At 51.8% G+C, this 26,525-nt stretch overlaps 9 protein-coding genes across 9 annotated transcripts; 5 read left to right on the plus strand and 4 right to left on the minus strand.

Annotated features, from left to right (window-relative positions):
• Positions 1-2,139: 2,139 nt before the first annotated feature.
• On the plus strand, positions 2,140-2,515 carry KVR01_011940 (uncharacterized protein; the record flags this gene model as incomplete). The annotated part of the gene is made up of 2 exons (XM_044791107.1): positions 2,140-2,302; positions 2,364-2,515. 2 exons carry the CDS (start codon positions 2,140-2,142, stop codon positions 2,513-2,515), a joined length of 315 nt encoding a protein of 104 aa, XP_044639021.1.
• Positions 2,516-4,212: 1,697 nt separating this feature from the next.
• KVR01_011856 (uncharacterized protein) lies at positions 4,213-4,428 on the plus strand (the record flags this gene model as incomplete). The annotated part of the gene is made up of 1 exon (XM_044791528.1): positions 4,213-4,428. One exon carries the CDS (start codon positions 4,213-4,215, stop codon positions 4,426-4,428), a length of 216 nt encoding a protein of 71 aa, XP_044638937.1.
• A 335-nt stretch (positions 4,429-4,763) lies between these two features.
• Positions 4,764-6,053, plus strand: KVR01_011866 (uncharacterized protein; the record flags this gene model as incomplete). Its single annotated transcript, XM_044783623.1, has 5 exons — positions 4,764-4,915; positions 4,988-5,157; positions 5,231-5,475; positions 5,561-5,829; positions 5,891-6,053. 5 exons carry the CDS (start codon positions 4,764-4,766, stop codon positions 6,051-6,053), a joined length of 999 nt encoding a protein of 332 aa, XP_044638947.1.
• Position 6,054: 1 nt separating this feature from the next.
• Positions 6,055-7,271, minus strand: KVR01_011888 (uncharacterized protein). Its single transcript, XM_044783351.1, has 3 exons — positions 6,944-7,271; positions 6,584-6,882; positions 6,055-6,524 (listed from the first exon to the last, which is right to left on the minus strand). The coding sequence occupies exons 1-3, from the start codon at positions 7,175-7,177 to the stop codon at positions 6,173-6,175; spliced, it is 885 nt and encodes a 294-aa protein (XP_044638969.1). The 5' UTR covers positions 7,178-7,271; the 3' UTR covers positions 6,055-6,172.
• A 1,553-nt stretch (positions 7,272-8,824) lies between these two features.
• On the plus strand, positions 8,825-10,943 carry KVR01_012013 (uncharacterized protein; the record flags this gene model as incomplete). Its single annotated transcript, XM_044786545.1, has 8 exons — positions 8,825-8,993; positions 9,123-9,182; positions 9,248-9,328; positions 9,499-9,602; positions 9,650-10,177; positions 10,230-10,525; positions 10,589-10,653; positions 10,744-10,943. The coding sequence occupies 8 exons, from the start codon at positions 8,825-8,827 to the stop codon at positions 10,941-10,943; spliced, it is 1,503 nt and encodes a 500-aa protein (XP_044639094.1).
• A 1,621-nt stretch (positions 10,944-12,564) lies between these two features.
• Positions 12,565-14,304, plus strand: KVR01_012057 (uncharacterized protein; the record flags this gene model as incomplete). Its single annotated transcript, XM_044794020.1, has 5 exons — positions 12,565-12,829; positions 13,180-13,443; positions 13,509-13,696; positions 13,729-13,772; positions 13,824-14,304. 5 exons carry the CDS (start codon positions 12,565-12,567, stop codon positions 14,302-14,304), a joined length of 1,242 nt encoding a protein of 413 aa, XP_044639138.1.
• Positions 14,305-15,093: 789 nt separating this feature from the next.
• Positions 15,094-15,804, minus strand: KVR01_012089 (uncharacterized protein; the record flags this gene model as incomplete). Its single annotated transcript, XM_044784808.1, has 1 exon — positions 15,094-15,804. One exon carries the CDS (start codon positions 15,802-15,804, stop codon positions 15,094-15,096), a length of 711 nt encoding a protein of 236 aa, XP_044639170.1.
• Positions 15,805-19,200: 3,396 nt separating this feature from the next.
• On the minus strand, positions 19,201-23,362 carry KVR01_011881 (uncharacterized protein; the record flags this gene model as incomplete). Its single annotated transcript, XM_044793607.1, has 4 exons — positions 19,201-19,731; positions 19,794-20,405; positions 20,480-20,641; positions 20,882-23,362. The coding sequence occupies 4 exons, from the start codon at positions 23,360-23,362 to the stop codon at positions 19,201-19,203; spliced, it is 3,786 nt and encodes a 1,261-aa protein (XP_044638962.1).
• A 1,095-nt stretch (positions 23,363-24,457) lies between these two features.
• On the minus strand, positions 24,458-26,233 carry KVR01_011933 (uncharacterized protein; the record flags this gene model as incomplete). The annotated part of the gene is made up of 1 exon (XM_044788928.1): positions 24,458-26,233. One exon carries the CDS (start codon positions 26,231-26,233, stop codon positions 24,458-24,460), a length of 1,776 nt encoding a protein of 591 aa, XP_044639014.1.
• Positions 26,234-26,525: the final 292 nt, after the last annotated feature.

Raw genomic sequence — 26,525 nt, forward strand, 5'->3', positions numbered from 1 at the left:
ACGGCTACGAGAGCGAAGCCCGGTGTCCCCAAGTAGCCCCTGGGTCCAGCTTCCTTCGCCTACCGAAGGAGCTTCTCCAAGACATCTTCATGGAGCTCTCCACGTTGTATGACGCACAATCAGTCATGGGAACATGTCGCGCGACGTTGGCTGCCTTCGAAGGTTATAAGCGCAAGATACTCTGGACCATACTCTCTCGCGAGATTGGGTCACCGCTCCCGGGCACTATCGGCTCTTGCCATTTTTGTGTCCCCACGGAAGGGGCCTTTCGACGAACCACTACTCTGGAATTTGTCCATATCATTACGTTATTGGACTGAAATGTTCCGATATTACGAGAGAGAGGCCATAAAAGCAATGGCGCTGACCCCTAGTCACCTATATACACACTTATATTTTAGAATTCTTAATTATATAGAAGTACTATGTAATACGGTAATACCTATATTTATATTGTAAATAGTGTGCTTATAGTGTATATTAAGGTTAGTATAATAGGAATATATATTACTTTATACTTTTTGTGTCTTAACTTATTAATATGCGATATATTCTTGAAATATACGGTCTATCAGGGAGATCAAATTGTTCAGGATGAGCAGATCCACCTGGACAAGAACTGTTACTAGGAGGATGTTATTAACTAAGCGGAGAAATGCCGCCCGAATGGTGAAACGTGACAGGAAAGGCAGCTTCAAACGAAAGACAAAGTATCTTCTGAAACGTAATTGTGCCAAGAACTTGATGTTTACCAGGATGATGAAGTTTGACCGGGGGATATAATCCGGCAAGAGACAGAGTCCTTGAAGTTAGAGGTGAAGGAGATGAGATTGTGGTTCCGATGAGGCAATCGCCAACCGGGAAGTCCCACGTGACGACTACATATGTTCGTCTACATACAGAAAAGTTGACTTCTTGGAATTCCTCTACTATTTATGCCAGTACTAGGACAAGTCTCCTATCAAGACGAGAGATCATCATATTGAAAACGCCTCCCCTGCGTGAACCCGGTCCCCACTTGGTATCCATCTCACCAGTGACAGTGTGCACTCGGGTCGGTGCCTAACAGCGCAGTGGGGAAAAGTACCTATGTAATGGAGAGGCTGACCACAGAAGTGCGGTGAATCTGCAAATAACATCATTTGGCAGCTTCTGCTTTTCGGTGAACGTTGAAGTAATAGCGTGGTAAGTGACTCATTTTCACAACACTGCCTCCTGGTTTGACATTAGCTGGCAGGAGTCCGGCACAGGCCGAGGTGCAGCTTTGTCAGGACTTCTAACCTGCTTCAGGAAGACACCTCTTTGAGTCGGTTACAGTGTGCTCTAGTATAATCACTTGAATTTCCAGACAACAACCAAACTTTGAAGTATTGGATCCGTCCGTTGCTGAGATTTTTACACCTTTTTTACCGTCTCCTATATTTCGGGATTTTCGCCAAGCCCCGGCTCGAGTCGATCGCCGCCAGCCCCGGGGTTGCGCCGTGGCCTTGGCTGCGCATATGCCGGCTCACAATGGGACGAACGTAAGAAAACGAATTTTCCGGAGCGGGAACAGTTTCTAGTAGCTGGATCCTCGACCCGCAATGTTCTTGGGCGCTTAAGCTGTTGTGACTATCGTTCGATTCCGCCGGGGGCTCACCTGGGCAGCGAGTTTCAGCCGAGAGCTAAGACCGCACGCTGAGCCCCGAGGGCAACTTTTAAGGTGGGACACAGGGTCACCCGCCGTTTTGGAGTGCTTGACTCCTGAGGAGGGTTGAGTTTGTGACTGACCGATAACCAAGCCAGATTCGCCCGGGACTCCAGTTCCCGGGGTTTCCTCCCTTGGGCTATCACAAGGCTTGTGATACTTTCCTGCTCCCTAGCACTAGCAGGGCCCACTGAGGGGAGCAAGGTTGTCCTGCCGGGGTTTTGGATTTGCACTCACATGACCTGTGACGAGGAAACCATGCCCCGCCGCGACTCAACCTGAGACAAGAAACATTGTGAGCTGGCAGCATTCGCAGGCACAGAGATCTATATCACCGGCTGATGTCTCCCTGGCTTCGGATGGCAAGCGGCAAGCTTCACTTTTCATCAATCCAAAGTCAAATCGCGGGCCGCCCATCTGATTTTCTCTTCCAGCACTACATAATAATCACTATGTCTTATTCTTGGGCAATCATTATCTTCGCCGCCCTCCTCGGGATAACATCGGGAGCACCCTCATTACTTCCTCGCCAGGCTGCGACAACACAGTTGACATTTACAGGCGCGGGGGCTTCTTTCACTGTGAATGCTCCCATAGGCGGGGCTGTCTCACTGAGTAAGCACCCCAACGGACCCCAACCCATCACGGCGACAAAGCTAACCATTTCCAACTGCAGACAACACCCTGGCTGTCGACTTCATCGCTCAAGCAGGCACTGCGAGCTGTTCTTTCGAAGGGGTAGATGGAGTGAAGCTCACCGTACTTGGAGCAAACTCAGGGGCCACCATCGCACCGCCTCAAACAATCGTCCGTGCCAGCTGCCAGTAGTTATAGTTTCCATTGTTGGCAGGAAACACTGTCCATGAGTTATGAATGATCCAATCTTTACGGCCGGCTGTCGATTATACAATAATCTCGAGCTGGACTGAGGTTCAAAAATGTACATAAAACTTCTGCGTGAATAAGAAAATGATGCATAAAGGCCGCAACTCTTCCTCGCCACGTACATCTGGTGGAACTCCATCGTCTTCTACGACAAAGGAACCGGGAAAGTAAATGAACTGGGTAAACAAAAGCGCTGAGCAAAGAATAGAATACGAATCAGGTTCGTGCTGGCAGTAAGGCTTCCCTTACTGCTCGCTGCTAGTGAGGGATGGTCAAGGTCCGGCAATACAATATCGATATGCTTGAGAAGGTTAGACAGTTTGTAAAATTTCTTACACAACCCCTTTCTCAAGACCAATGGATTGCGATCCATGGATGGTTGGCCTCCAGGGATTGGCCCGACTGCTGTCTTGCCTCAACAGCTTTATCTTCCATCACAGCAACAATGGCGTCGGTTGAAGTTGCCTTCGCGCAGGAAAAATTATTAATGGGAGCATTTTTACAGTATAAGAGAATGGGTGAGCTTGCGTCAGGTGATCAACTCGCTCTCCTCTGTAACAAAAATCACTGGAACATTGTATCCATTGGAAACAGGCAAAGTCGCACATGCCAATTTCACCCAGACCAAGATCAGCAATGATGGGATTCTTTAGAAATCTCTTCCGAAGGAAAGAACACCCATACCCATACACCCAGTCAAAGCCGTCGCGTCATCCTTGGCTGTTCGGAACTCGACGCGAAAATCCCAAGAGAGCAGAGTATCAGCTTGGAAGTGGCCACATAATCCTTGTGGACGAGAAACACAAGTGTATTATCAGATCCATCTCCCACAACTTCGAGAGCGGAGAATTTACATGCGACATGGGAACTCAAGTGCTACTTGTCACAGAGGCTAAGACGGTCATGTCATTTGCCTTGATAAAAGTGATTCTTGGGACCGGAACTTCTGCATAAAACATGTTTGCAGGTACTTGACCAGATAAAAGGTTTTGATCCGGGTTCACGAGTCCTTGCATACTATGAATTCCCATTCTCCAGAGACATACCTCGCAATTTGTCAAATCTAGGATGCTGTTGGAATCTTCAAGATCTATGCAAAGTGGGCCCGAGTTGTCTCTGCACGAATAGAGCTGCAGGTAGAACATCCGCCAGCCTCATCTGAGTACTAAAGAGTGGTTCGAACAAAAGCTCAGGCCTTTGAATGCGACTAAGCATGCACTTGACTCTTCAAGATTGCTTCAAATGGGCTTTTTCCCCGTTTCCTTGTAGACATTTGCTTTAATTTCTCATTATCTCTTTTGCGCGCATAATGCCCAGATGCAATGACATCGAGGGAGGAACACAGGCGGAAGAACGATGGAGAGCAGCCAATTTTGAGATGATTCGTGATACCTTGGCTCCGGGTAAAGGAAAGAGGAAAAGCGCAGAAAGCCAAGGGAGCAAGAGGTCATGTGAGATAGCTCGCGTTGATAGATACGTCCAAATCCGGATGAAGATTCGGAGCAGGTTGGCAAAGCTCAGCAACGAGGATGAAAGATCTCCACCTTCCAAGGTTCACATTTGTCGGTACTGCCTGTTTCTACATCATGTCCCGATTTTTTTATAAGCGGTGAATGCAATCGCAACTGAGCGGGACGGCTATGCTGTTTGTTTTGTACATTGTGGATACGTTGACCGGAAAAGACAAGGGCATCAGCCAGTCTTCGAACCCTGCCAACCTTGGAACGGAACAATTGCACCCCCTTTTCATCGTTCCCCAGACTTGGCCCGCGTTGTGGTGCAGGCGAAGACCCGGGAGCCAAGACCTAATGATCTTCCGCCAACGAGAATTCTCCGTGGGCTGCTGCCAAGAGTGACCACGGCATACCAATCCTTGAAACAACCCACACGCACAGGCAAGTGAGGACAGTGATGGCGATGAGGACGACACTTGAATCAAATGTGGTGTGCCTGTGACCGTCATCATTGCCCTGATTTCCACCTAAGGGAGTCCCGTGGTAATTTCCACACGGCGTTGGCAACGCCCATTATAGAAGTACGGAACTTGGTTACATTGCCTAACCCGTGATGTAGACACCTATAAGATCAAGGAATGAAGCCGTCGACGCTCAGGCTTGGTTCAGCGTTACTGCCACACTCACATTGTCATTTTCCCCAATCAAGTTGCCCTTGCGTGTCCGCCATCGCCACCATGAAGTTGTCCTCAACCCTTCTTGTCTTTGCAGCGTCGCTGGTCTCAGCGTCACCAACTCCCACCCGCGAGGAGGATGCCACAAATGTGCTGGCTAAGAGAGCAGCCATCACTGATGCTGCTAACATTGGCTATGCCACGCAAAACGGCGGGTAAGAGCAAACAAAAGCCTTGGGAAGTCCTCATGTTCGAGAGATGGCACTAAAATGCTTGACTACATGCAGCACCAAGGGTGGAGCCGGCGGAGCAACGACTACCGTAAGCACCCTGCCGCAGCTCTCTGCCGCAGCCAGTGCCGAGGGACCGCTGGTGGTGGTGGTACAAGGGGCCATCAGTGGTGCTGCCAAGGTGCAAGTCACCAGTGACAAGACCATCGTCGGCAAGGCTGGTAGCTGTACGCCCACACTATGACCCATCCCCAGCCCTTTGAGGCCATCATGTCAAGGGAAAATGCTGACCCCAAGCAGCCCTCACGGGAATTGGTCTTACCATTAATGGCCAAAAGAACGTTATCGTTAGGAACATGAAGATCTCAAAGGTCCTGGCAGACTACGGCGACGGAGTCACCATCCAGTTGTCAACCAACGTCTGGGTCGACCACTGCGACTTTTCTGGGGACGAGACGGTCGGAAAAGACACATACGACGGCCTGGTGGACCTCTCGCACGCAGCAGACTTCGTGACCCTTTCCAACAACTACTTCCACAACCACGTAAGGCGCTGTCGTGCCTCCTGTTTCTGTGTTCAAGATACCTCTCTGGGAATATTTCCACTAACACAAGTTCATTAATATCTAGTCCAAGGGCACACTAGTAGGCCACTCCGACTCCAACGCTGCCGAGGACACGGGCCACCTCCGCGTTACCTACGCCAACAACCACTTCTACAAGGTCAACTCCCGCGGCCCCCTCCTTCGCTTCGGCACGGCTCACATCTTCAACAACTACTACAACGAGCAGAGCACGGGCGTCAACACGCGAATGGGCGCCCAGGCGCTGGTGCAGAGCTGCGTGTTTGAGAATAGCGGGAAGAAGATGGTGTACACTGAGAGCAGCAAGGAGGACGGGTGAGTGTCTTCCTGACTTCGTTATTGACATGAACACCGTGACTAATTGAGTTCCCTCTAGGTATGCCGTAGTCATCGACGTCCTCTTCGGCGGCCAGAGTGCCAACACTGCGCCGCAGGGGACGCTGAGCGCGAGCTCGCCCCCGTACAGTTACTCCCTCCTCGGCAGCGCCAATGTCAAGGCTGCAGTGACCAAGGAGGCCGGCCAGACACTGGGCTTCTAGATGGATGTCTATTGAGGTCTCCATAGCATATATGTATATAGATTCATGGAACATACAGCAGGTGCAAGTCAAAACGAGGAAGAACTATCAACTTAATGAGCCCTGCAAGCTTGCTTTTCCTACCAAAGCGGGTCCAATTCACGTACAGGACCCATAGACGCATCATAAATCGTGGGCCTGCCGTGCATGACTTCATCCCACTCGGGGCGCCCCATCACACGCGATGCATATTCCTGCAGCTCCGGTGGAACCAGATTGCCCCTACCCACCTTCTCGTCCCTCATCCGCGCGATGAACGGCACGGTGTGAGCATCCAGTATCGTCGGGCCCGCTTCCGGCCCGAACAACCAAACAGAGTCCGCTCCGTGGGTCTTGCGGATGGAAAGCAGCTCCGAGAAGAAGTCGCGAGCCTGCTTCTCAGCACGTTCGACTTGGTCCAGCCTCAAGGCATCGTTCTTAGTCTTGACGTGGCTAAAGTGGTGGCATTAGCTCCGTAGGGGTGCCAGAGTGGAGATCGGTGGAATGCATACAATTCTCGTTTCTTTAATAGTGCCTTCCGATACTCCGGCGAGATCTCTGAGTCTGGTTTGGCGAGCAGGGCATCGACCGAAACAGGAGGAACCCCGCTTGTTCGCCATTCCGGTGGCACGGACTCAGGTCGCACACACAGGCAGTAGATATCGATGTCGTGCAACTTGGTGAACAGGTCCCTGATAGTCGGCTCGAGGTCAGGCGGGAGAAGTTTGGGATAATGACCGCTTAACCAGTATGAGATATCAACACTGTCCGTCAAGGGGGCAGGGAGCTTGGGGCCCGTTAATGTCGGGACCTGAAATGGTTAAGAATGAGTCTCATACTCGCTAGATAATCCGTTGTTGGTTCGGTCATACCTGGCCCTTTGGATTGACGTTGATCAGATAGTCCTCTCCAAGGTTCTCATAACGGTGATGATCCACTAATTTATATTCTATATTAACCCCATCTGTGGCATTGTCGGCTGAGCTGCGTCCAAGGACGTATGTAAACCTGACCATCATCGAAAACAGCGAGAAGGGTTGGTTATGCAGCGTGTAGACATTACGTCCGTCGACGGCGGATCCCGCTTGAGACGATTCAGATACCATCTTGTCGACTCAATGTTGCCCCGGTGTGAGGATTCAGGTACCCAAGTATGGTGTCCAGGGCCTTTTGTGTTGAGATGAGAGCATAAACAAGGTCCGCTGGTAGATAAGTCAAGGTTCGGGTTGTGAGGTTTGAGTCCGCCGTTGAACTAAGTCAGCAGGATGACAAGCCACGCCCTATGGCCCCGCTTCATCAAACTAGTACGTACCAATGGGATCTAGTTACACTACAGTGAGGTATTCGCAACATGTGTAACCCGAAGCAGTTGCCACTGAGGGTTGGGGTACTAAAGCCTGTCATGTTAGTAATGGCCCATCTGGACAATAGAATGAATCCTCTTGATGGCCGTGGGACAGTGCTAGATAATCCTCTTTCCCCACCGCTGGTCGAATGGACTGTCCAGGTAACAAATGTGTTAGTCACTTGAGCTTGTTCAAAGACAACTGCTAACGTTGCTACTGGCATTCAATCGGAATTCAACCAGTCTTCAAATTGGTTTCAGTTTGAATCCCCACACATATAGGTTATAGCGCCTTTCGCTACCCAAGCAGTCTCAAGGTGGTCCCTACTAGTATCTAGGGCAGATATGTATCGTATTATCATTATCGGTTGCATTATCCACCTTGGTAATAAGTACCTAGGTATGTCCTCGAACGTATACGGAATAGAAGCGAAACCAGTTTTTCATCGACAGCCACCTGACATCTACGGGGGCTGAGACTCTAGGTCTACATATGTATGTGATTGTCATACTTTATATCATTGATGCAGCTCATTGGTCAGGGCGAATGTGGGTATGGATGCGGCGGGCGGCGGCCAGTGAATACGTAAATCATCCTAACACTCAAGAGAGGTTCAACAAACCCAGGCATCCATGAACTTGCCTTGGCATGGGCTTTCCAATCGAAGATTGAACCCACAACCCAATAGATTGTTGTCTCGAATCCCGCCATGCTATGAGTACTTGCGCCATCGCTTGACAAAATCATCGGGATTGAAACCAACAAGAGCTCAAATGAATCCATCGTTTCGTGCGCATTAAGAATTGGAGCTGAAAACTCATAGCTCCAGGCCAATGATCGGCTGAGGGCAACCTTATCAAGCACAATACCCCCGGCGGATCACAATTGGGCATACGCTATCACGCCATATTTGGTCTTCTTCACAACAATTACCGCCAAGACAGCACCACGCAGATGCGATAGCCGACATCAATAACCCCTCCGCGTCATACCAAGCCCACCCGACGGCTCAAAGGGCATTGGATGCATAATTGCGAAAATGGTCCAAGCATTTCACCATCGTGGTCACCAATGAAGTACCAGACCCACGGCACCGGCTGAGCAAAATGGCAAGCGTGGGTAGTATTGACGAGGGCTGAAAGGTACAGATGATCACATATATCAGTACGGGATTGCTCCTGAGATGTAACTGAAATATGAAGCATGCAGCAAAACAGTCACCCGTGAAATATCATGGCCGCAAATGCTGATATCCAGGCCCCACTCGGCCTTGACCAGAATGCCGCAGGCCCCACGAGCCAGTCTATCGACAAGTCAGAGACCGACTCTGGTGAAGATGGCGACGCTATCAGAGAGCGCATCCTGTCTGACCGGCTGCAGGAAAGCAACCCGCCTGTGCTTCCCATTATGACACTATTCCGCAAGAAAGACCACAAACAACTGGATGAGATCGCCACCCAGCTCTCCGTATATGATGATCCATCTATAGCGCAGTTCTTCACTCCTACTGCTCGGTACGAGAACTTGCACCGCTTCGACCCGGAGGCGAGATGGACTTGGAGAGAGGAACTAGTGAGTGGAGTTCTTAGGACACAAAAGATGAATTCCGGGCTGACAGCAATGGTTTAGCCTCTGATCAACAAAATCGACTGGAAAATCACGCTATGGGCATGCATTGCCTTTTTTGGTCTGGATCTGGACAGAGGGAATCTGAGTCAGGCCAATACCGATAACTTCCTAGATGACTTGGGTTTAAGCACTGATGGTGCCAAGGGATAATGTAACCCCTTTGCCTTCGGTTGTGCATCCGTTGACCCTTCATTGCAATAGACTACAACTTGGGCAACACAGTCTTCAGACTTGCCTTCCTGTGCGCCGAGCTTCCCTCACAGCTCATCAGTAAGAAGCTGGGTTAGTTCAGCCTCCTTCGTTTCTCTTCAGTGAAGCTTCTAACTTTTGTGTAGGGCCCGATAGATGGGTATGTCCTTGAACTCACTTATTATTACTAATAGCATATTAGTATGCATAGTGGTGCTGACCCAGGCAGATACCAACAATCATGTGTCTCTGGTCCGTCGTAGCAGCTTCACAATTCTGGTTGAGCGGAAGACCATCGTTCCTTTTGTGCCGCGCACTCTTGGGCTTACTCCAGGGCGGATTCATTCCAGACGTGATTCTCTATCTGGTGAGTCTCATGTCGCCTGCCACAACCCACATATTCTGACAACACAGTCCTATTTCTTCAAAGGGACAGAGCTCCCATTCCGGCTAGCACTCTTCTGGACGTCTCTGCGCGTGACAGACATTGTCGCCCCAATCTTAGCCTTCGGGCTTCTGCGACTCCGTGGCTACCACGGCTACGAAGGTTGGCGTTGGTTGTTCCTTTTCGAGGGTATCCTCACGCTCACCATCGGTATCTGGTCCTGGTTCATGATGGCTCCCTCTCCCACACAAACAAAGTCGTGGTACCGACCCAAGGGCTGGTTTACCGAGCGAGAGGAGGTCATCATGGTAAACCGGATCCTCAGGGACGATCCCTCCAAGGGAGACATGCATAACCGCCAGGCTGTCAGTCTCAAGCTGCTGTGGAAGTCACTCACGGACTTTGACCTCTGGCCGGTATACATCCTCGGCCTATGTTTCCAAATCCCGACGGGACCGCCTGATCAGTACTTGACCCTGACGCTCAGAAACCTGGGTTTCGGCACATTCGATTCCAATCTGCTGACGATACCCACCCAGTTCTTTGGAGCAATCACGGTGAGATGCACAAGGCCAAAGTGATTGCCCAGTCGCTGATGTCACACCCTAGATGATGGTCGTGACCTTTTATTCAGAACGCTACAACGAGAGAGGTCTAATCGGAGTCCTTTGTCAATTCTGGGTTCTGCCCAATATGATCGCCTTGGCTGTTCTGCCAAACACATCTTCAGCATGGGCTCGTTACGCTATTTTGACTGTTCTCTTGTCCTTCCCTTCAGGTATGATGCGGCCCATGTCGAATCTGTGGGTATATAAATCTGACTGCATTTTAGCTCATGCCATGCAAGTTGCTTGGTGCAGTCGCAACTCTAATACGGTCCGTGCCAGGACGGTCTCAGCTGCCTTGTACAAGTAGGTCTATCATCAAGTTCCACCAGTGTTTCCTTCAAATTTACTCAAAATTTGAAGCATGTTTGTGCAGGTCAGTGGGATAGTGTACTCCAACGTGTACCGCAGTTCTGATCGACCCTTCTGTAAGTGGAATTTTTCATAGCACGCCCTTCCGTTTTCAATGCCATTGAGTCACAGCAACTCTGTGAGCAACAGCTGATCTTTGGTTGCAGACCGCAATGCGAATCGTGCTTTAATTGGGGTCTGCGTGATGAACATTTTCCTCTACCTCTTCACAAAGGGATATTATATCTGGCGCAACAAGGTCCGTGACCGGGAATGGAACGCATTGAGCAAAGAGGAACAGATACGGTATCTTTCCACTACAAAAGATTCCGGAAGCAAAAGACTGGACTTCAGGTTCGCCCATTGAGATATATCGTGGGAAAATATGCTTGTGAAGGTAAACAACATTGAAGGCATTACAGCAGCACGAAGTTCCAAATTTTGTACTTCCATTCGGGGTTGGTGGGCTGGAAACGAGAACCCTTGAAGAGACGCTCGGGGCAAATATCACCCGAGTGCGGAGGGAGTAATTAAGTCACGCTGTACGACTGCTTCGCCGTCTTTCTAGTAAAAGAGGCCGTCGACAGCGATGGTTCCTAGCCTTGTCTGTGCTGCACGGAGCTGAGGTCATGTTCCCGCAGATTAGGGTCTCGTTACAATGTTGTTGGTGTTGTGTCTTTTTTCTTACAAAAAAGAGAGAGCAACAAAACCTTGGATCTTTGAGTGTTTACCATATATGACGACGCCGTGTATGTTCGGACGTTTACGCAATAGAAACGAAACCACCCTGGGCAGGTATACAGATATAGAACGAAACCAATTGGGCCGGTGGAGTGTTGCGAATGATGTAGCAGATGGTCCTCTTTTTTTACGATATCAAATCAAAGATTTGCTTATCTACCTAGGAAATCAGTGGCCCAGCAGTGCACCTGCGATGCCCGTTCGATGCCCGTGGCCCCTGACTTCAGGAGAACATCCCATGTGGCTGCCTTCCAGACTCGCTGTGAGCCCATTGAGATGTGCCGCCGATTACATTCGTGATAGTAGCTGCGCCGTTCGTGCAACTTTGAACCAGCCCAATGTCACGTAAAGAACATGGCTATTATCTGAGACATTCTATTGGCAAGCAGGTCGCAAATAGTTACAAGCTTACATATCGCCGATAAGGCGGGACAATGTCTCAGACACGGGTGCCAGCAGACAGGCACGTGACACCTCATTGTGTAACATCGAGTTGTGGCTCAGTTGCCGCTTTGCTTCTCTTTTTCTTGTCATGGTCTATAGCCTGGGCGGGTTGCCTGGGGATCCAAGTGTGCCCAGGTGGCCTTGGCATTGCAACGGAGTCTTCGAATAGGATACGTTTGTGCCTTGCCACCTTGGTTCAAAGTAAGCAATGGTACGCTGCACGTCCTGATAGCCAGAATAGATCCTAGCAGGCTGGAAGCATCTGCATGTGCCGTAGAGTAAGTAGGGCATGGCGAGGTGGTTCAACTCAGACTTGAGCCCGGGATAACCTAGCATCCAATGCTCTCTTTGAAGCCCTGGAGTCGCCCCTGGATTCCTTCCAGGTTCCCTTCACCGTTACTGGTGACTTGTATCCATACATCTGATAATAATTGTGATGAAGGGAAGTTACTCCCCTGCGCTCGATATGAGGTACAGTGATATTGGAATTGCCATTCCAGTCAAGTCCGAGGTTCCTCGATTGCCGGCTCAGCGTACCGAGCTCCCCAATCAAGCACGTCAGGTCGCAGGTAAGCGCCTAATCTGGCATTGCAGATCGGTTGTAATTCGACAGGTTCTAAGAGCAGACGGACTCAGTGTAACTCTGACATTATTCCGGACTATGCAATACCTGCATTTGCCATCTTGAGTGTGCTCGGCGTCCACCTTTTTCTTGAGCAAGTTTCGCCGCTTCTTTCGTAGAGTTTGAATCCGACTTTTCTTCTTCACTTCTCACTTCGATACGCTCGACAAGCCCCAGCGACATGACCAAGCAAGAGCTCACAACGAACGTGGATGCGGGTCTTGACACAGACCAGGATGCATCGAGCATCGTCAAGGAGATATACAGGGGCACATCGGCCGACAAGCACGACATGGATGTCCTTGGGGTAAAGCAAGTTCTCCGACGGAACTACCGCCTGGTCCCGATGCTTGGCTTTTCATCCATCGCCGTCATCAGTTGGGAAATTGCGCCGATACTGTTGGGATACGTCTTGATCGACGGCGGCCCGGCGGCGATGTTTTGGGGCTTGGTCATCGGCGCCGTGGGGTTCTTCTTGGTCTACGCGAGCTTGGCGGAGGTGGCGAGCATGTTCCCAACGGCCGGTGGTCAGGCAAGTCCACACAGCTGTTTAAAATCCTTGCAGGAGAACAATCTGACACGCAACTCTTCAAACAGTATCACTGGGTGTCAGAACTGGCGCCAATGAGTATACAGAGAGGTCTTAGCTACTCGGTCGGCTGGCTCATCGTGATAGCTTGGCAGGTCTATCTTGCAGGCTCATCTTTGGTAGTCGGGATGGCCGTCCAGGGCCTCATCGCGCTCAATAACCCGCAGTACACCTTCGCAAGGTGGCACTGCACACTCCTCACCATAGCAGCCGTAAGCTTCGCGGTGATCCTCAACACAGCCCTAGCCAGCCGGCTTCCGGTAATCCAGTACTTTTTGTTTGCCCTACATTTCGGAGGTATATTCGCCATTGTGCTTCCCCTCTGGTTGACGGCTGACCACGGGAATTCTTCGGATGTTCTGTTCGGATTCTACGATCGTGGGAACTGGGGAAACGAGGGCTTGTCATCTATGATAGGCCTGGTTCTCTTCGCCGGCCTCCTCAATGGATATGATTGCATTGCGCACATGTGTAAGTGAACCCAGTCTTGAATGCAAATCTAAATATATGCTGAGATTTTATCTGCGACCTCAAAGCGGAGGAGACTATAGATGCCTCCCGCATCATCCCCATTGCAATCACCTGGAGCGTGAGCTATAACGTGGTCGCGCTCTTCATCATCTGCACCGCGATGATATTCTGTATAGGTGACATCGAGAGCCTCCTCACTACAAGTACCGGCCAGCCATTCATTCAGCTATTTTACAACGCAACTCAAAGCTACGTAGGCACAAGCGTCATGACCGCCATGTGGAGTGCTGCGTGATCAACGAGGTGGCTACGTCGTCCCGACAGCTTTGGTACGTTCTAACTCAAGTCTCACTCGTTCGAAATTTATTAACATGTTCCAGGTCGTTTGCTCGTGATCGGGGCTTGCCAGGTTCGACATGGCTCTCCCACGTGGCCCCTGGGTTGGACATCCCCCTCCGATCAATTTGCCTCACCGTGTTCATCACCGTCTTGCTATCCCTGATAAATCTCGGGTCCACAGTCGCTCTGCAGGCAGCCAACTCCCTCGGCGGTGTCGCATTTCTCTTCTCATACGTGATCACGCTGCTGTGCCTGATCTGGCGACGCATCTGGGGCGCACCGTTGCCTGCGCGGCGATGGTCTCTGGGCAGGTATGGTCTGGTCATCAATCTAGCGGCGTTGGTGTTTCTCATCCCGACACTGTTCTTCTATTGCTGGCCCTTGGCGCAGCCCGTGACAGCTATCAATCTGAACTGGAGCTCAGTTGCATTCGCCCTTGTTCTTCTAGTTGCGTTAGTCTATTACTTCATCAAGGCCAGACATGAATACGTTGGACCGGTCATGCGGGTGAAACGGGACTAGGTCGTGGACTAGAATGACTGCGATCGAAACAGGGTGTGGCGCAGTATCCGCGGCGTTAGTGACCAGTGAGGATCAACGAGAAATAGAGGATATATCGACGGCTGTAGAGAGCCCCCAGGTGCCGGCGTTATCAGGCGCTACAGAAACAGGAAGACTATATCAAGAGTTCACGCGTATACAGTATAGGAATGGAAGAGCAGATTCCATGCCTCTCGGAGGCTCTAAATCCAACCAGCGAAGTCGGAGTACAGATGGAGCAAGGAGACTGGCAAGCAGACACCGAGTAATAATCGTTACAGTGGCTGTGGCCCCTGCCTACTACCCCCGCGACATGCACTGAATCTCAGGCCATCCTCTGAATACAGGGCCTTCAGCAGTGTCAAATCTGTCGAGTGACATATACCAGTGACGCAGTTATTGTGACGAAACGATGACTGAAGCTCGAGTCCACAGTTGCAAATATCAAAAGGATTTCAATTCCGTACCAGTTGCCGTCATGATAAGTCCTACTTAAGTACCTAGGTACGTGGAGAAGAAACCACCGCTCATTCCAATGTGCCATCAGTGTATACCCGGTGGGTCTCGGCCAGACCGCCACTTACTTCCAAATCGAATAGTGCATCTCGATACCGTTCTCCCAAAAATGAACCTGGCAGGCGCAGGCCTGTGATCGTGAAAGATCCAGGAACACCCTCAACACAAGGTAAAATCAACGCCTCCAACCCAAGTGTGGAGATAAGAAAATAAAGAAAGAAAGAATACATCGACCAAGCCTTGGGCCCCCAAATTTTAGCCCTTCACAACGTAGAGCCACACAGGCGGCTTGCCATCCGGCTGTCCGTTGCGTGTGTCATCCCAGCCGAGCTCCTTGATGGTCTTGCTCATCGCCTTGTCATCGTCGCCCTTGAACGACATGCCCTTGTACCACTTGCCACCTTCACCCTCATGGACCTCAAAAATCTTGTTGAGCTCCGCCTTTGGGTTAACGGCGCCAAATCCCTTCATGAGATCACCAATCGTGGTGTTGGTTGGAACGTGGACCGCGTAAAAGTCCATGGCGAAATTTGCTGTCAGGTTCCATGGCGGGTCCTCACCCGTCAGGAGCACATGAATCTTGGTGTGGGAAAAGTGGAACATGTAATGGTATCCGGGCTCGCACCCGACGCCACCGGTCGAGTTGGTCATGTTGATGGACGGAATCTTGGGCTCGATGACTGGGACACCCGCAGGATATCGGCCGACGCTGTCGTACTTGTTGGGATGGACGGTATTGCCAAAGTAACCCGCAGGGCCAGAAATAGCCTGCCCGGCCATCACGGGCGGCTGGCTGTATGTTTGCCAGTAAGGCTGTTGTGGTTGTTGGTAGGCCGGGTAGTAAGCCGCCGCCTGCTGCGGGTACATAGGCCCAAAGTTAGGTCCAGCACCGTATGGGGCCCGGGGTGGTGGAGGGCCGGTATCAGGGCCGTAGGCGGTGTTGCGGCCAAAGCCTGGAAACGACATGGTGGATGGACGGCAGGGTTCTATATTCCGCTGGTTAAATAATGCAAATGGACGAAAAAGACCGGTGGACGAAAAAGACTGGTGGACGACTGATATCAGAAATGGGGGGCGTACCTGAAAAGGTTCAGTGGTAGTGTTGGCGAGGATATGAGGTAGCTTGGCTCATAGACCAGGGACCTCGACGACCGACAATGGAATACCCTGGGTTGTGTGGTGCTTCGAAATTTGCACACGGGTATGCAGGAGAAGCGAAAGACGCGAGTGTCGACGGTTGATGCAATGGAGGTAGAGAGAATTGAGTAGGAGTATGATGTGTAAGTTCACTGCTTGGCGGGTTTGGGTAGGAATGGTGTGGGTGGTTCTGTGTGGGACTGTGTCCAGGTCTGGAGGGGTTCTCTGCAGGTTGATTGTTATTTAATCTGAACGCAGTAGGGGAAATGGATGGCATTTAAGCCGTCAGTGAGTATTAAATGTCAGACTGAATTTATGTCTGACTGTCTAATACTGCCAGTCACAGCTATCAAGGTGGTCATGTTGGGCACACCGAGGAAGACTCACGAGCGACAGGTGTTTGACGGCGATGAGTAGCAGAACTTCTACTGCTTTGATCCCTTTGGCCGGACCGATCCAGGTAGGTGAACTGGCCTAGGAGAATTTCTGTCTGCCAGAGGCGGCGGTTGTCGCTGTCGTAGAACGCCGCAACGATGAAGAAAGCCCAAGAGCCGGTTACCGGATCTTCGTCGAAGTGCTTTCCGATGATGAGCCGCACTGCCGGGTAAGGTAGACGCCCAAAATAGCCAGCTCGCGCAGATGAAGGACTTCTGTGGTCCAACGGTGGCCTTCCGTCGCCACCTTGAGACATGAACGTACCTCGACCTGTCCGAAGGAGGTGTGCCTCAAATGAAGCTTTTGGCCAGTTTTTGCCTCTTACCAGTGACAGGAATGCTTTGGTGCTCCCCCGAAAGGCTAAGCTGTCAGTCCAGTAGCCACAGGCGAGAATTGGTACTGGCTGCCCAGGTCAAGCGGTCAACAGAGAGGTTGACAGATCAAGAGATTGAAATGGTAACCCCACTGGAGTCAGGCAGTCAGGAGTAGTTGAGGCATTGCTGTAAGACAAGGAGATTATTGAACTGGGAGATTGACAGGGTTGGCGAAATGAAAGAGTGGTTAAATGGCAAGACAGGAGTACAACTTGAAGTGCGTGGCAGCCACCAGAGCAGTGTCCTGTCCACAGGAATGACATGCAAACGACAGTCACTGTCGACAAACGGTCACAGAGTCCCTCCAATTTGTGCGGTATCCGCTCAAGACGCCTAAATAGCGAAGGCTAACCAGAATCCGTCTTGGTCTTATGAGGTCCCACAGTCGATATGTGGTCTAGCTCCAAGTGAGTTGCATAGCCTGTAACTCATTCATACAACCGCTGCTCTCCGTCATCCATGGATCGCCTTGTAACAAACCGTATTCGGTGCTCGAGCACGGCTGTCGACAACTGTCGTTCGAAAAATCTGGATAGTTCTTGCGGATCGTTAAGCCAGTCTTGTCTCATGATACATCGCGCTTGCTGGGGCCTGTTCCTTGATTCCGAGGTTGGAATTCTGCAAGACACCTATCCCCGGCAGGTAAGTAGTCCTGAGCTGCCCATACTAGGCGTCAAATATTCCTCTTTCATGAGAGGTTTCAGGTACCCAGATAGGTACCGTATATTCAAATCATCCATCCAGGTGAAAGTGGTTATCCAGCTAGAATTTCTGTTCTTGTAATGTGGCAACAGGAAAATCCAGGGCTGGAGCACGATGGAGAAATTCAGATGTGGTCCGGGTGGGCAGCGGACATCGAATAATATCCCATTGACGGATGCAATGGGGAAGACCAGAGCCCAGAATTGCCCCAGGGCGATAACGTGACGGGAAGCTCGATGCTTATAATCTGGCCCTGTGGACTCCAAAGCATCTACTTTCGAAGTTCTCTCCATCCGATAAGAGCAGCTCGACCTTGGTTCGCCATATAGACACCAGATGACTTGTATATCCCCTGTCGTCAAGATGGACGACATTTATCTTGCTGGTCGAAATCTTCCTTGGCCTGACACTTCTGGCGATGTGGGCTAGACCTCTTCCAACCCGAAAGTGGTCGGCCATGCAACGAGGGTCCTTCAATCGGCCTGCTCAGGTGATGTCCAGTTTCATCGTTTGAAGAAGCGACCTTGACGGTGTGCTTATAATCAAACTGGAAAGGGCCAGTGTGGTCATATTAGGAAATGAGACAAATGCCGATGCTGCAAGTGAGAGACTGCTGTGCAAAGCAAATCCCACAATCTGGCGGTACCACTCTTGCCTCTTGCTCTGGCGCTCATGTGGTTCTTCTGCCCAGTCCCCGGCACCTGGGATGGTTATCATAATTTCCTAGGCAGTTAGAGACGATTTTGAAGGTCGTGGGCAACTTTCGACTGTCAAGCTTGTTCATTTTGGGTGTCGAGCTAGTGCCGGCAAAGTCTGACTTTGGCTTACCCAACGCTGCCCAGGTGGTGTGGCGCTGCGAGATCCACTTCGTCCATGATGTGCAAACGAGATTTGAGGAGAGGTCTAAGCGGCACACGCGAGGCTTTCGCGTTGTACAGAAAGCAGAGCACTTGAGGGGAGCAAGTTATGACACACGACATATAAGATGGAAGGGGTTAACGTTTTTGATGCCTCGCCTGCAAATAGACGGTAGCATGACTGATTTTTGGGCTCTTCTGGAACGATTGGCGACGGTAGTGGTTGAGTTGTTGCTTGGACATTATTGCAAGGTGGCGACGAGTCGATTCGCCCATTGAAGGAAGAAAATGAAGGAAAGGCTGTCCCATATCATTCAGGTCGAAGATTTAGGGGTGGCAGTCTCATCTATAGGTGTTTCTGGATGGCAACGGAAGGGCGAAGCTTTCAAGTCTTGCTTTATAATATTGTACAATTTTGAACAAAAAGTGATCTGACCGAGAAGTGAACGGACGAGGGAAGCAAACATCCAACAAGTTTTGGTACGAATAGCAAAGACGCTTCAGATGGCCCGCGCCCTCACTGGCTTGCCACTCACTGGCACCCTCCAGTCACTGCCAGCCCAGTGCAGTCACAACAATGATAGCATAGCCAGAGCCTCATAACAACTATATTAGGCCGGCAAAATTATCATCTAACCATTGTCTTGCTTGAAAGATTGACTAACCAATTATAAAGGGTCTTCAGCGTTTACCACTGTATGGAGACGCCACATACATTCCACATATAACACTCAATTATAAAATACTTTTAAGACATAAAGTGTGTTATACAGGAAGGGTACCTGGACTAAATTCTAACAAGCTCCTAAGAAAACTTTTATTCTCAATGTCATCTGCTCTCCGTCTACAACAAAGACTTATTCGTTTCCTGATTCTCCGCCAGAATATACCACAATCCAAATCATGCTGAGAGTGGCAAGGCTGATAGTCACCGGAACGGTAGCATTTTGCAGATCTCCCTCGTGACCCCAGGAGAACATCCACATGAACATGAACCAGACCGTAGGCATGAGGCTCAGGAGCATGTACAACACGACTCTCAACGCCGAGCGTTGCTCCCGCGCCACGATCCCCCAGAAGTGTTCCACCCTGCCGAATTGCGCACCCACCATAACCTCCCGGTCACGTTTCGGCATGCTCTCCAACAGGTCCTGCGGGAGTGTTTCAATGACATCGCATGATGAGAGGAACTTGTGGAGGACGGAGTGCCTTATGTTATTGTTGTTATAGCAAGAGTAGAAGTAGTCGTTGAACATGTGCTTAGTGATAGGGGCTTGTATCATGGGTTGCGGACTGTAGGAATATTCGTGGAATTCGACATCTTTGCCTCGCTCGGGGAATGAGAACCCCGGGATTGGAGAGAAACGATATGCGCGATGGTGTTTAACCTGCATGACTTTGTTACTACCATTTTATCCGGTCTTGAGATTTCAACCTGCCCTATACTTACCTTCACAAAGTCACAATGACTGTACACAAAAATGGAGAGAAATTGACGAAGGAAACCTCGCTGCCGCTGATAGCGGACGATAAGGTCTTGGAAGAAGCCTCTGGCGTCCCCTTCGGTGACCTTCATTGGGGATAGTACATATTGGTCTCCTTTGCGTACCAGCAGATGGACGAATGTCTGCCTGTCAAAGTCTACTGTGATGGTGGTGGAGCCGGTACTGCTAGGTGCGGTGGAGACAGAGGCTCTGCTGCTGCCACCACCAGTTGAATCTGAGCCGATTACGCTCGGTGTGTCTGTAGACGAAGAGGAGCTACCCGAGGGATTTGTACATAGCGACCGTGGAGCATAAAGCCCGATTGGCTGGATTGGATCGCTGTTGCAGTGTGCCATGGGATACTCACTGGCGAGCCGCTGGAAGAGGTTGGCAAATTTGGGTGACACTAGCTCCTGACGAGTGCAGCCACATTTGCATAGCCACGAAATGACTTTTGCACAGTCTGCATCCTCGTCAAGGCTCCGAATGGACCTTGAGCATGCTCGAGGGAGCATATATTGCCTAGTGAATCTTGTGGCGTACGACACCATGTGCACTACAACAATGAAGTAAATAGGCTTTTGTATGTCAGTGGCATGGAAATTTGAATGGCTGGAGGCAGATTTTCGCGTTCTTGACTCTGGAAACTTACCGAGAGACAGATATAAAATGCAACCGGGGGAATGGCAATCTGCCGACGCAAAGACCCCCTGGTCTGAATTAAAATATCCTCTTGAGTCAAGATATTATCGAATAGCTCTAGAGTCATGATATCATCGAATAGCATGAATGGTAGAAACATAAGTGACAGGATCTTTCCTAGGTCAGTTAATATATCCACAGTACGAGAACGAGTATTTGGTGGATGCTGAACGGCGCTGACCGGGCCAGCCGCTCCCGAGGTCTAGCAGGCAGCCGGCAGTGACCACAGTCTCTGCTGCCGATAAGCACAGAAACTTGGGTCAGAAGAAATGACAGAAAAAAAACTGAATCTCAACAAGAAGAACACAGCTAAAGCTGGAATCTCCGTTGAAAATCCCTCAGGGACACTTACCAACCAAGTAGGTAGGAGCAACATCGCTTCCTTTAACAAGCGCTGTTGCAAGGCGTGTGGCTCAAGCTTGACATGAGCAGGTAATTCGGCCCTTGGTGGCGGGGATAATGGCCACCAATTCCATTCCGATCCACTGCTTTTCTCAATGAACAGCTTCAGTCGATCAGGCCACAGCACGCTGTCGGAGGTCTGGATCGAGAGAGAGATTTCTCGGTCCTGCCGTGCCGAGCACTCCAACTCCATCAACATTGACAATAGGTATCTCTCCTCAGACTGATCCGAAAGTCCGCGATATTCGGAGTCGAGCTCCGCCTTCAGGGCTTTGCGGCTCTCGGAGAAGAATGTCGGATAAGCAGCATCTGAAAGTTCTGATGCGAACTCACGGAACGATTTGGTGGACGATAGCCCAGCCCAAGCGTTTGGCTCAAAGAATTCTCCGCCAAAGACGTCTGGTAGCCTTGTTGCTATGATATCCTCGAGGATCTCTTCAGGTGGTTCGATCTCAGCAGTGTACATCTTGCCCGGTGCTTGGCGATAAGACGGCTCCGGGTTCTGAGTGCCAGAGACATTAGGTGTTTGAATGAGCCGCTGGACTGCCTGGACCGAGAGATAGTCTGAGTAGATGTTCAAATACTCAGTCATGGGAGACTCTGCCTTGAGCTCGGTCTCCAGACTTGCAGCTAAATCATCGATTTTCAGGCGAAGCCAAGTGCTGAAATCAGGTACACGCCTGTGAGCCTCCGCGAAAGCATCCTCGAGGCGAAGGCTGCAGAACAGGAAACCAAGGAGATTCTCAGCAGATTCCTTGACCTGTGCAACTCGCTGGTTCGAAATTATGAGGCTTCGCAGATGCCATTTCAGAGCTCTGAATGGCTTTCCCTGCAGGAGGAAATTCTCCAGCCCGGAGACTGCGGGCTCCGTGACGGCTTCTTCCTCATCTGATGAGTCGCTGTTGTCCGATTCAAGGCCTTCTAGGTACCGTTCGACCCTGCCCACCACGCTTTTGTCAGGCCTTGGTGCACGTTCTTCGTAGCGTGCAGCAACGAGGCTTGAGGCTTGCAATGCCTTTCGTGATATGAATGCAACCACGTGCTGGTGATCATGCTCCTTCTGCTGTTCATTCTGGGCTATAGCGTCTCGCAGATCTCGAGAATATGCTTTTAATATCCTGCTGAATGACCTCCGGAAACGCTCAACTCCAATCCCTTCGTCCGAAGTTGCCCTGGAGATCATCCTGTCCACAGTGGGGTCGCGGATCAATAGGTCCACGAATGCACTGACAAATACCGCGTGTGCATTATCACCAAGGGACGAGGCAGAGCTCATAACAGACTCGAGATCGTCAAATATGGAGTCCTTGTACGATTGGATGGAGCTTGTATCATCAGCCTCGGATATACCGACTACGCTCACGCCTGAGCGAGGCTCAATGTTTGGTTCGAGAGTTGTGGGTGAATTGGGCGGGGCAATAATTTTGGTGTCATGTGGACGTAACCTGTAACCAGAATGGACCTCCGACTCGAACTCCACTGGTATCTCATCAGTCTTGATAGCAAGCTTATTGTTGAATGGTGAGGCCGTCGATTGCTTCAGCCCTGCATCAGATATACCGCCTACCTGGCCGTCAGACAGACGCTGAAGGGTGCTGACCGGGCTTTCAAACACAGAATTCGCCATCCTTACCAATCTATCGTTTTTTCTTATCACCTCTTGCATTGCACCCATTCTATTGCTGGATTCTTCGTGAAAGACCCATAGGAACCCTTCTCCTCTTTCCTTCCCTCCGTGGGGCTTGTCTTGTTGTCTTGCTTCCTGCTCTATCTCTGTCTCTCCAAGAGCTTGTCGCAATGTGACAGCTGGTGCCATAGTCTGCTTGCCACGATAGTCCTTAAGTTTGGCCTCTCGCTGTTTGATCCGCCTGACCAATTCATCGTCATGTTGTAGTAGATTACTATAATCGAGCATATTGTCATCAAAGACCTGCTCTGCCTGCCCGAGCATCTCACTTTTGTTCGATCCCTCGCTGGATATGCCAGGCTGAGACGGCGGTCCGGGGACTCGGGCATGAGGAGCATCCTGACTGCGGGCCCCCGGCATAGCGGGAGTTTCCATTGTCGTCTCAGGCGGTCCTCTGTCAGCCTGGCCGGCGGAGTATGAGTGAAAAATGTAATTCTCGGGCGTCGAATGGATGGGGATAGCGACTGAGGTCCGAGAATCGGCCCTGGGTGCCTTCGGTATCGGTATTGGAACACGCTGGGAACCCAGTGGCTTGTTTTTGATGCTGACAGTGACTTCCAGCGGCGTTTTGGCTCCAGGGGAAGCTGATAACTGTTGCTTGGAGCAGTGAAACCTGCGGTCATACTCGCGAACGGTGGTATCGGCGCAGATGTGGTCGGACCCAGGCCGGCATTTGTCAACCCTCTCAGTGACGTCCTCCTCACCATCGGCATAAACGTTGTAGAAGATGTTCTTGATACACATCTTGAAGGTGTGGGTGTTTGAGACAGACAGCTTTGGGGTCCTGGCTATGTTGGCGATCTTCAGGAAGCCACCTGGGCAGGATTGCGGTACGTGCTAGATTTTTAGGTCCCTCTGTAGTAGCGGGCAACGATGGTGTATGTCTTTGGACGTATACACGAAATAGACGCGAGAGCAGATACACGCCGAGGATAAGAAACATGCCTTGACTGCGTTATTTGCGAACAGAGAACAGCGTAGAGGGGAACTGGATGCTACTGATATCACGGCGCGGAGGCGCAGGAGGTCACGGTAGGCAGCCGGGGTGCTGACCACCACAACTTGAGGCTGAGCAATGGCGCCCACCCCAAGGCAGTCTTGGAACAGGACATGGGTTACATTACCAGCTGCAGGTGCGGGACTAAGAGCTGCACATCCTCTGCAGGCCAGGCATCTAGGCGCTTATTGGGCCACAGCCGCGGTTGAGCCACACTGGCATACTCCAGGGCTCTTTGATTTTGTGTGATCAAATGGAAGCTGCTAAAGAATTTGTATATTTAGTTGGCGCGGAATGTCGTTTAAACGCGTAGAAAACGTTCAAGCAGGAAATTGCAAACTGCTGACCTCAATAAAGTCTGAACCCAGCCATCTCATCAGAGAGGAAAAAGGACTGTACCATCTCCCCATCAAAACATCAAATGCTAGTGAGGTGGGGTGGAGGGGGGGGGGCAGGAAACTCGAAGCAGGGACAGAGAGCGCTTTCGTAGGTCATTATTGGCTTGATCTTACCTGGGGGGCACGCAAAAGCACACACTTCCCACAAAGAACCCTCAATTAAAACAAGAAATAATGCGCTGGCACTTGATTCATTGCCAATTACAAATGCCCGAAGAAGTGACTTGCTTCCGTCCGCAAGTGAAGAAACCGCACGATGGGTATATCAAACCACTGTTCCACAAACAAGACGGGCTGCGAAGGACCGAGCCGCGCCACACCACACCTTCAGAGCACAATGCTGTGAATCACCACCACCGCCTGGGCAGTTGACCGTCATCTTATCTACCCCCAGCCACACCCGGCATACCACACGCAGACCACAAAGTCCCACCCCAAACAACCTCAGCTCTCCAACCCATCACGCCCAGCAACAAACTGGTTATACCTCTCCCGCGTGCTCCTCCGCGCAGCCTTCCCAAACAGCGCCATGGGCAAGCTGGTAGCCAGCGCCGCAAACGCCAGCACGCCGGCGGCGATGAAGGTGTTCTCGACCCCGCTGCCGTCCATCCAGGGGCTCGTGACAAAGCTAAAGATGCACCCGATGGTGTTGTTGATGACCGCCACGCCCACCATGCCCTCGAGGACCATCTCCGGGTACGCGTCGACGAGGTACGCCATCGACAGGTCCCCCGCGCAGCCGTAGCCGAACCCGATGAAGCCCAGCCCGACATAAGGGACGGGCCAGTCCCACCCGCGCCCCGACCCGATGCCGAAGAGGAACATGCCCGTCGGGAACACGACGGTCGGCAGGATCATGAGCCACAGGCGCGACTCGGCCTCCATGATCCCGCCGCGGCGCCGCGTCAGCCACAGCGTGAACCAGTCGCTGCCCCAGCCCGCGATAAAACACCCTATCACGGCCCCGATGAGCGTCGGGATGTTCATGTTGCCCACCTCGCCGTCCGTGTAGTACCAGGGGGCCTCGTACCACGTGTCCTGCTCGACGGTCAGGTAGAAGGTCAGCCAGGCGCTCTGGGCGCCCCACTGCAGGCCCGCGTACCACACGGCCGGGAAGGTGAAGACCTTGAGCGTGTGGAACAGGCGCTTGAAGTACTGCTTGAACCCGGTCCCGCGCAGGTTGGGGGCAGGGGTGATCACCCGGATCCGCTGCCAGTAGGGCTTCAGCTTCTCGGGTTCTGCAAACCGCGACCCGGCCCGCTCCAGGTCGGTGCCCGCCAGGGGGGTGGCGGTCCCCGAGACACCACCGTCCGCAGCCGCCCCGGGCTTCTTCTCGCCCACACCTGCGACCTTTTCATCCGCGGCGAGGTGGCCGACCCGCTCCGTGAGGTTGAGCCCGTGCATGGTCGTGTAACCCGCGCGGTCGAAGCCCGTCTCCTCCAGGCCAAAGAACAGAAGCAAGAACGTGCCGCCCGAGAAGGCGGCGCCCATGTAGCCGACCCAGCGGAAGCCAAGGAAGCTCTCAGACACGTAGCTCGCGATCAGGGAGCCCATGTAGGTACCCACACTGGTGGCCAGGACGTAAACACCGATGGCGGCACCGGCCTGGTGCTCGAACCACAGGTCCATGAGGCTGAGCTGGACGACGGCCTCTGCGACGGCCTCAGAGGCGCCGACGAACAGCTGGCTCCAGATGGTGTCGTCGGCGCTCTTGGCGGCACCGAACCAGACGCTGCCGATGAGCCCAAAGATCATGGAGACGAGGTAGAGCAGCCTGCGGCCGTACAGGTGGACGGCGGGCGAGGACAGCAGCGCCCAGTAGCCGATGCCGATGAAGAGGACGCCGGCGCCCGTGTTGAAGTAGGAGTAGTCGATGCCCAGCTCCTCGTTGAAGCCCTCGGAGGCGGAGCCGGCGTCGTTGGACGTGGCGGCGGTCAGGGCGGTGACGAAGCACACGAGGGCCGTGTGCCAGATCTTGCGCGCCATGCTCCATTGCAGGGGGTCATTGGGCGAGTCGGTGGGCTGCGGGACGAGGACGATGTCCCCATGTTTCTTGAGCGAGGAGGCATCGCCGCTGAGGGACAAGAGGGTGTGGCCCTCGCTGTCGAACAGGCGGCGAGTGCCGGGGATGTCCTCTAGCTCATCCTGGGTGAGAGATGGGCGTATGATTTCGAGCCCGTCATTGGACTGATCATGAGTGAATTGGGAGGCAACTGCCATCGACCTGGGAAGTGGATTCGGGGGCGGGTGAGCGACGACGCACGACACGCGGTGCTGCTGCGATTGGCCGATTGGCGGTTGTCTCTTCTCTGACAGACACGATGCTTCCCGCACCGTTTGACCTCAGCACATCATAAAATTTGGATTACACGCAGGAAGACCAGAAGAGAGCACGATGAAGTTGACTGCTGAGGCAATTTATTTGAGGTCTGGGGCCAAGACAGAATTTTGCATGGGCGATGGATCGACCGATGCGAGCCCAAGCGGGTATTGATTCCCTTATCTGTCCAAA

The sequence above is a fragment of the Diaporthe batatas genome (assembly GCF_019321695.1).
Source record: "Diaporthe batatas strain CRI 302-4 chromosome Unknown Contig00017, whole genome shotgun sequence".
Taxonomy (NCBI): Eukaryota; Fungi; Ascomycota; class Sordariomycetes; order Diaporthales; family Diaporthaceae; genus Diaporthe; species Diaporthe batatas.

Bases quoted from the DNA above. Each gene is read 5' to 3' on its own strand.
- KVR01_011888 (XM_044783351.1), bottom strand. From the start codon at position 7,177: ATGGTATCTGAATCGTCTCAAGCGGGATCCGCCGTCGACGGACGTAAT. The intron at 6,883-6,943 runs GTATGACCGAAC...TAACCATTTCAG, and splicing joins ACGTCAATCCAAAGGGCCAG to GTCCCGACATTAACGGGCCC. The intron at 6,525-6,583 runs GTATGCATTCCA...CCACCACTTTAG, and splicing joins CTATTAAAGAAACGAGAATT to CCACGTCAAGACTAAGAACG.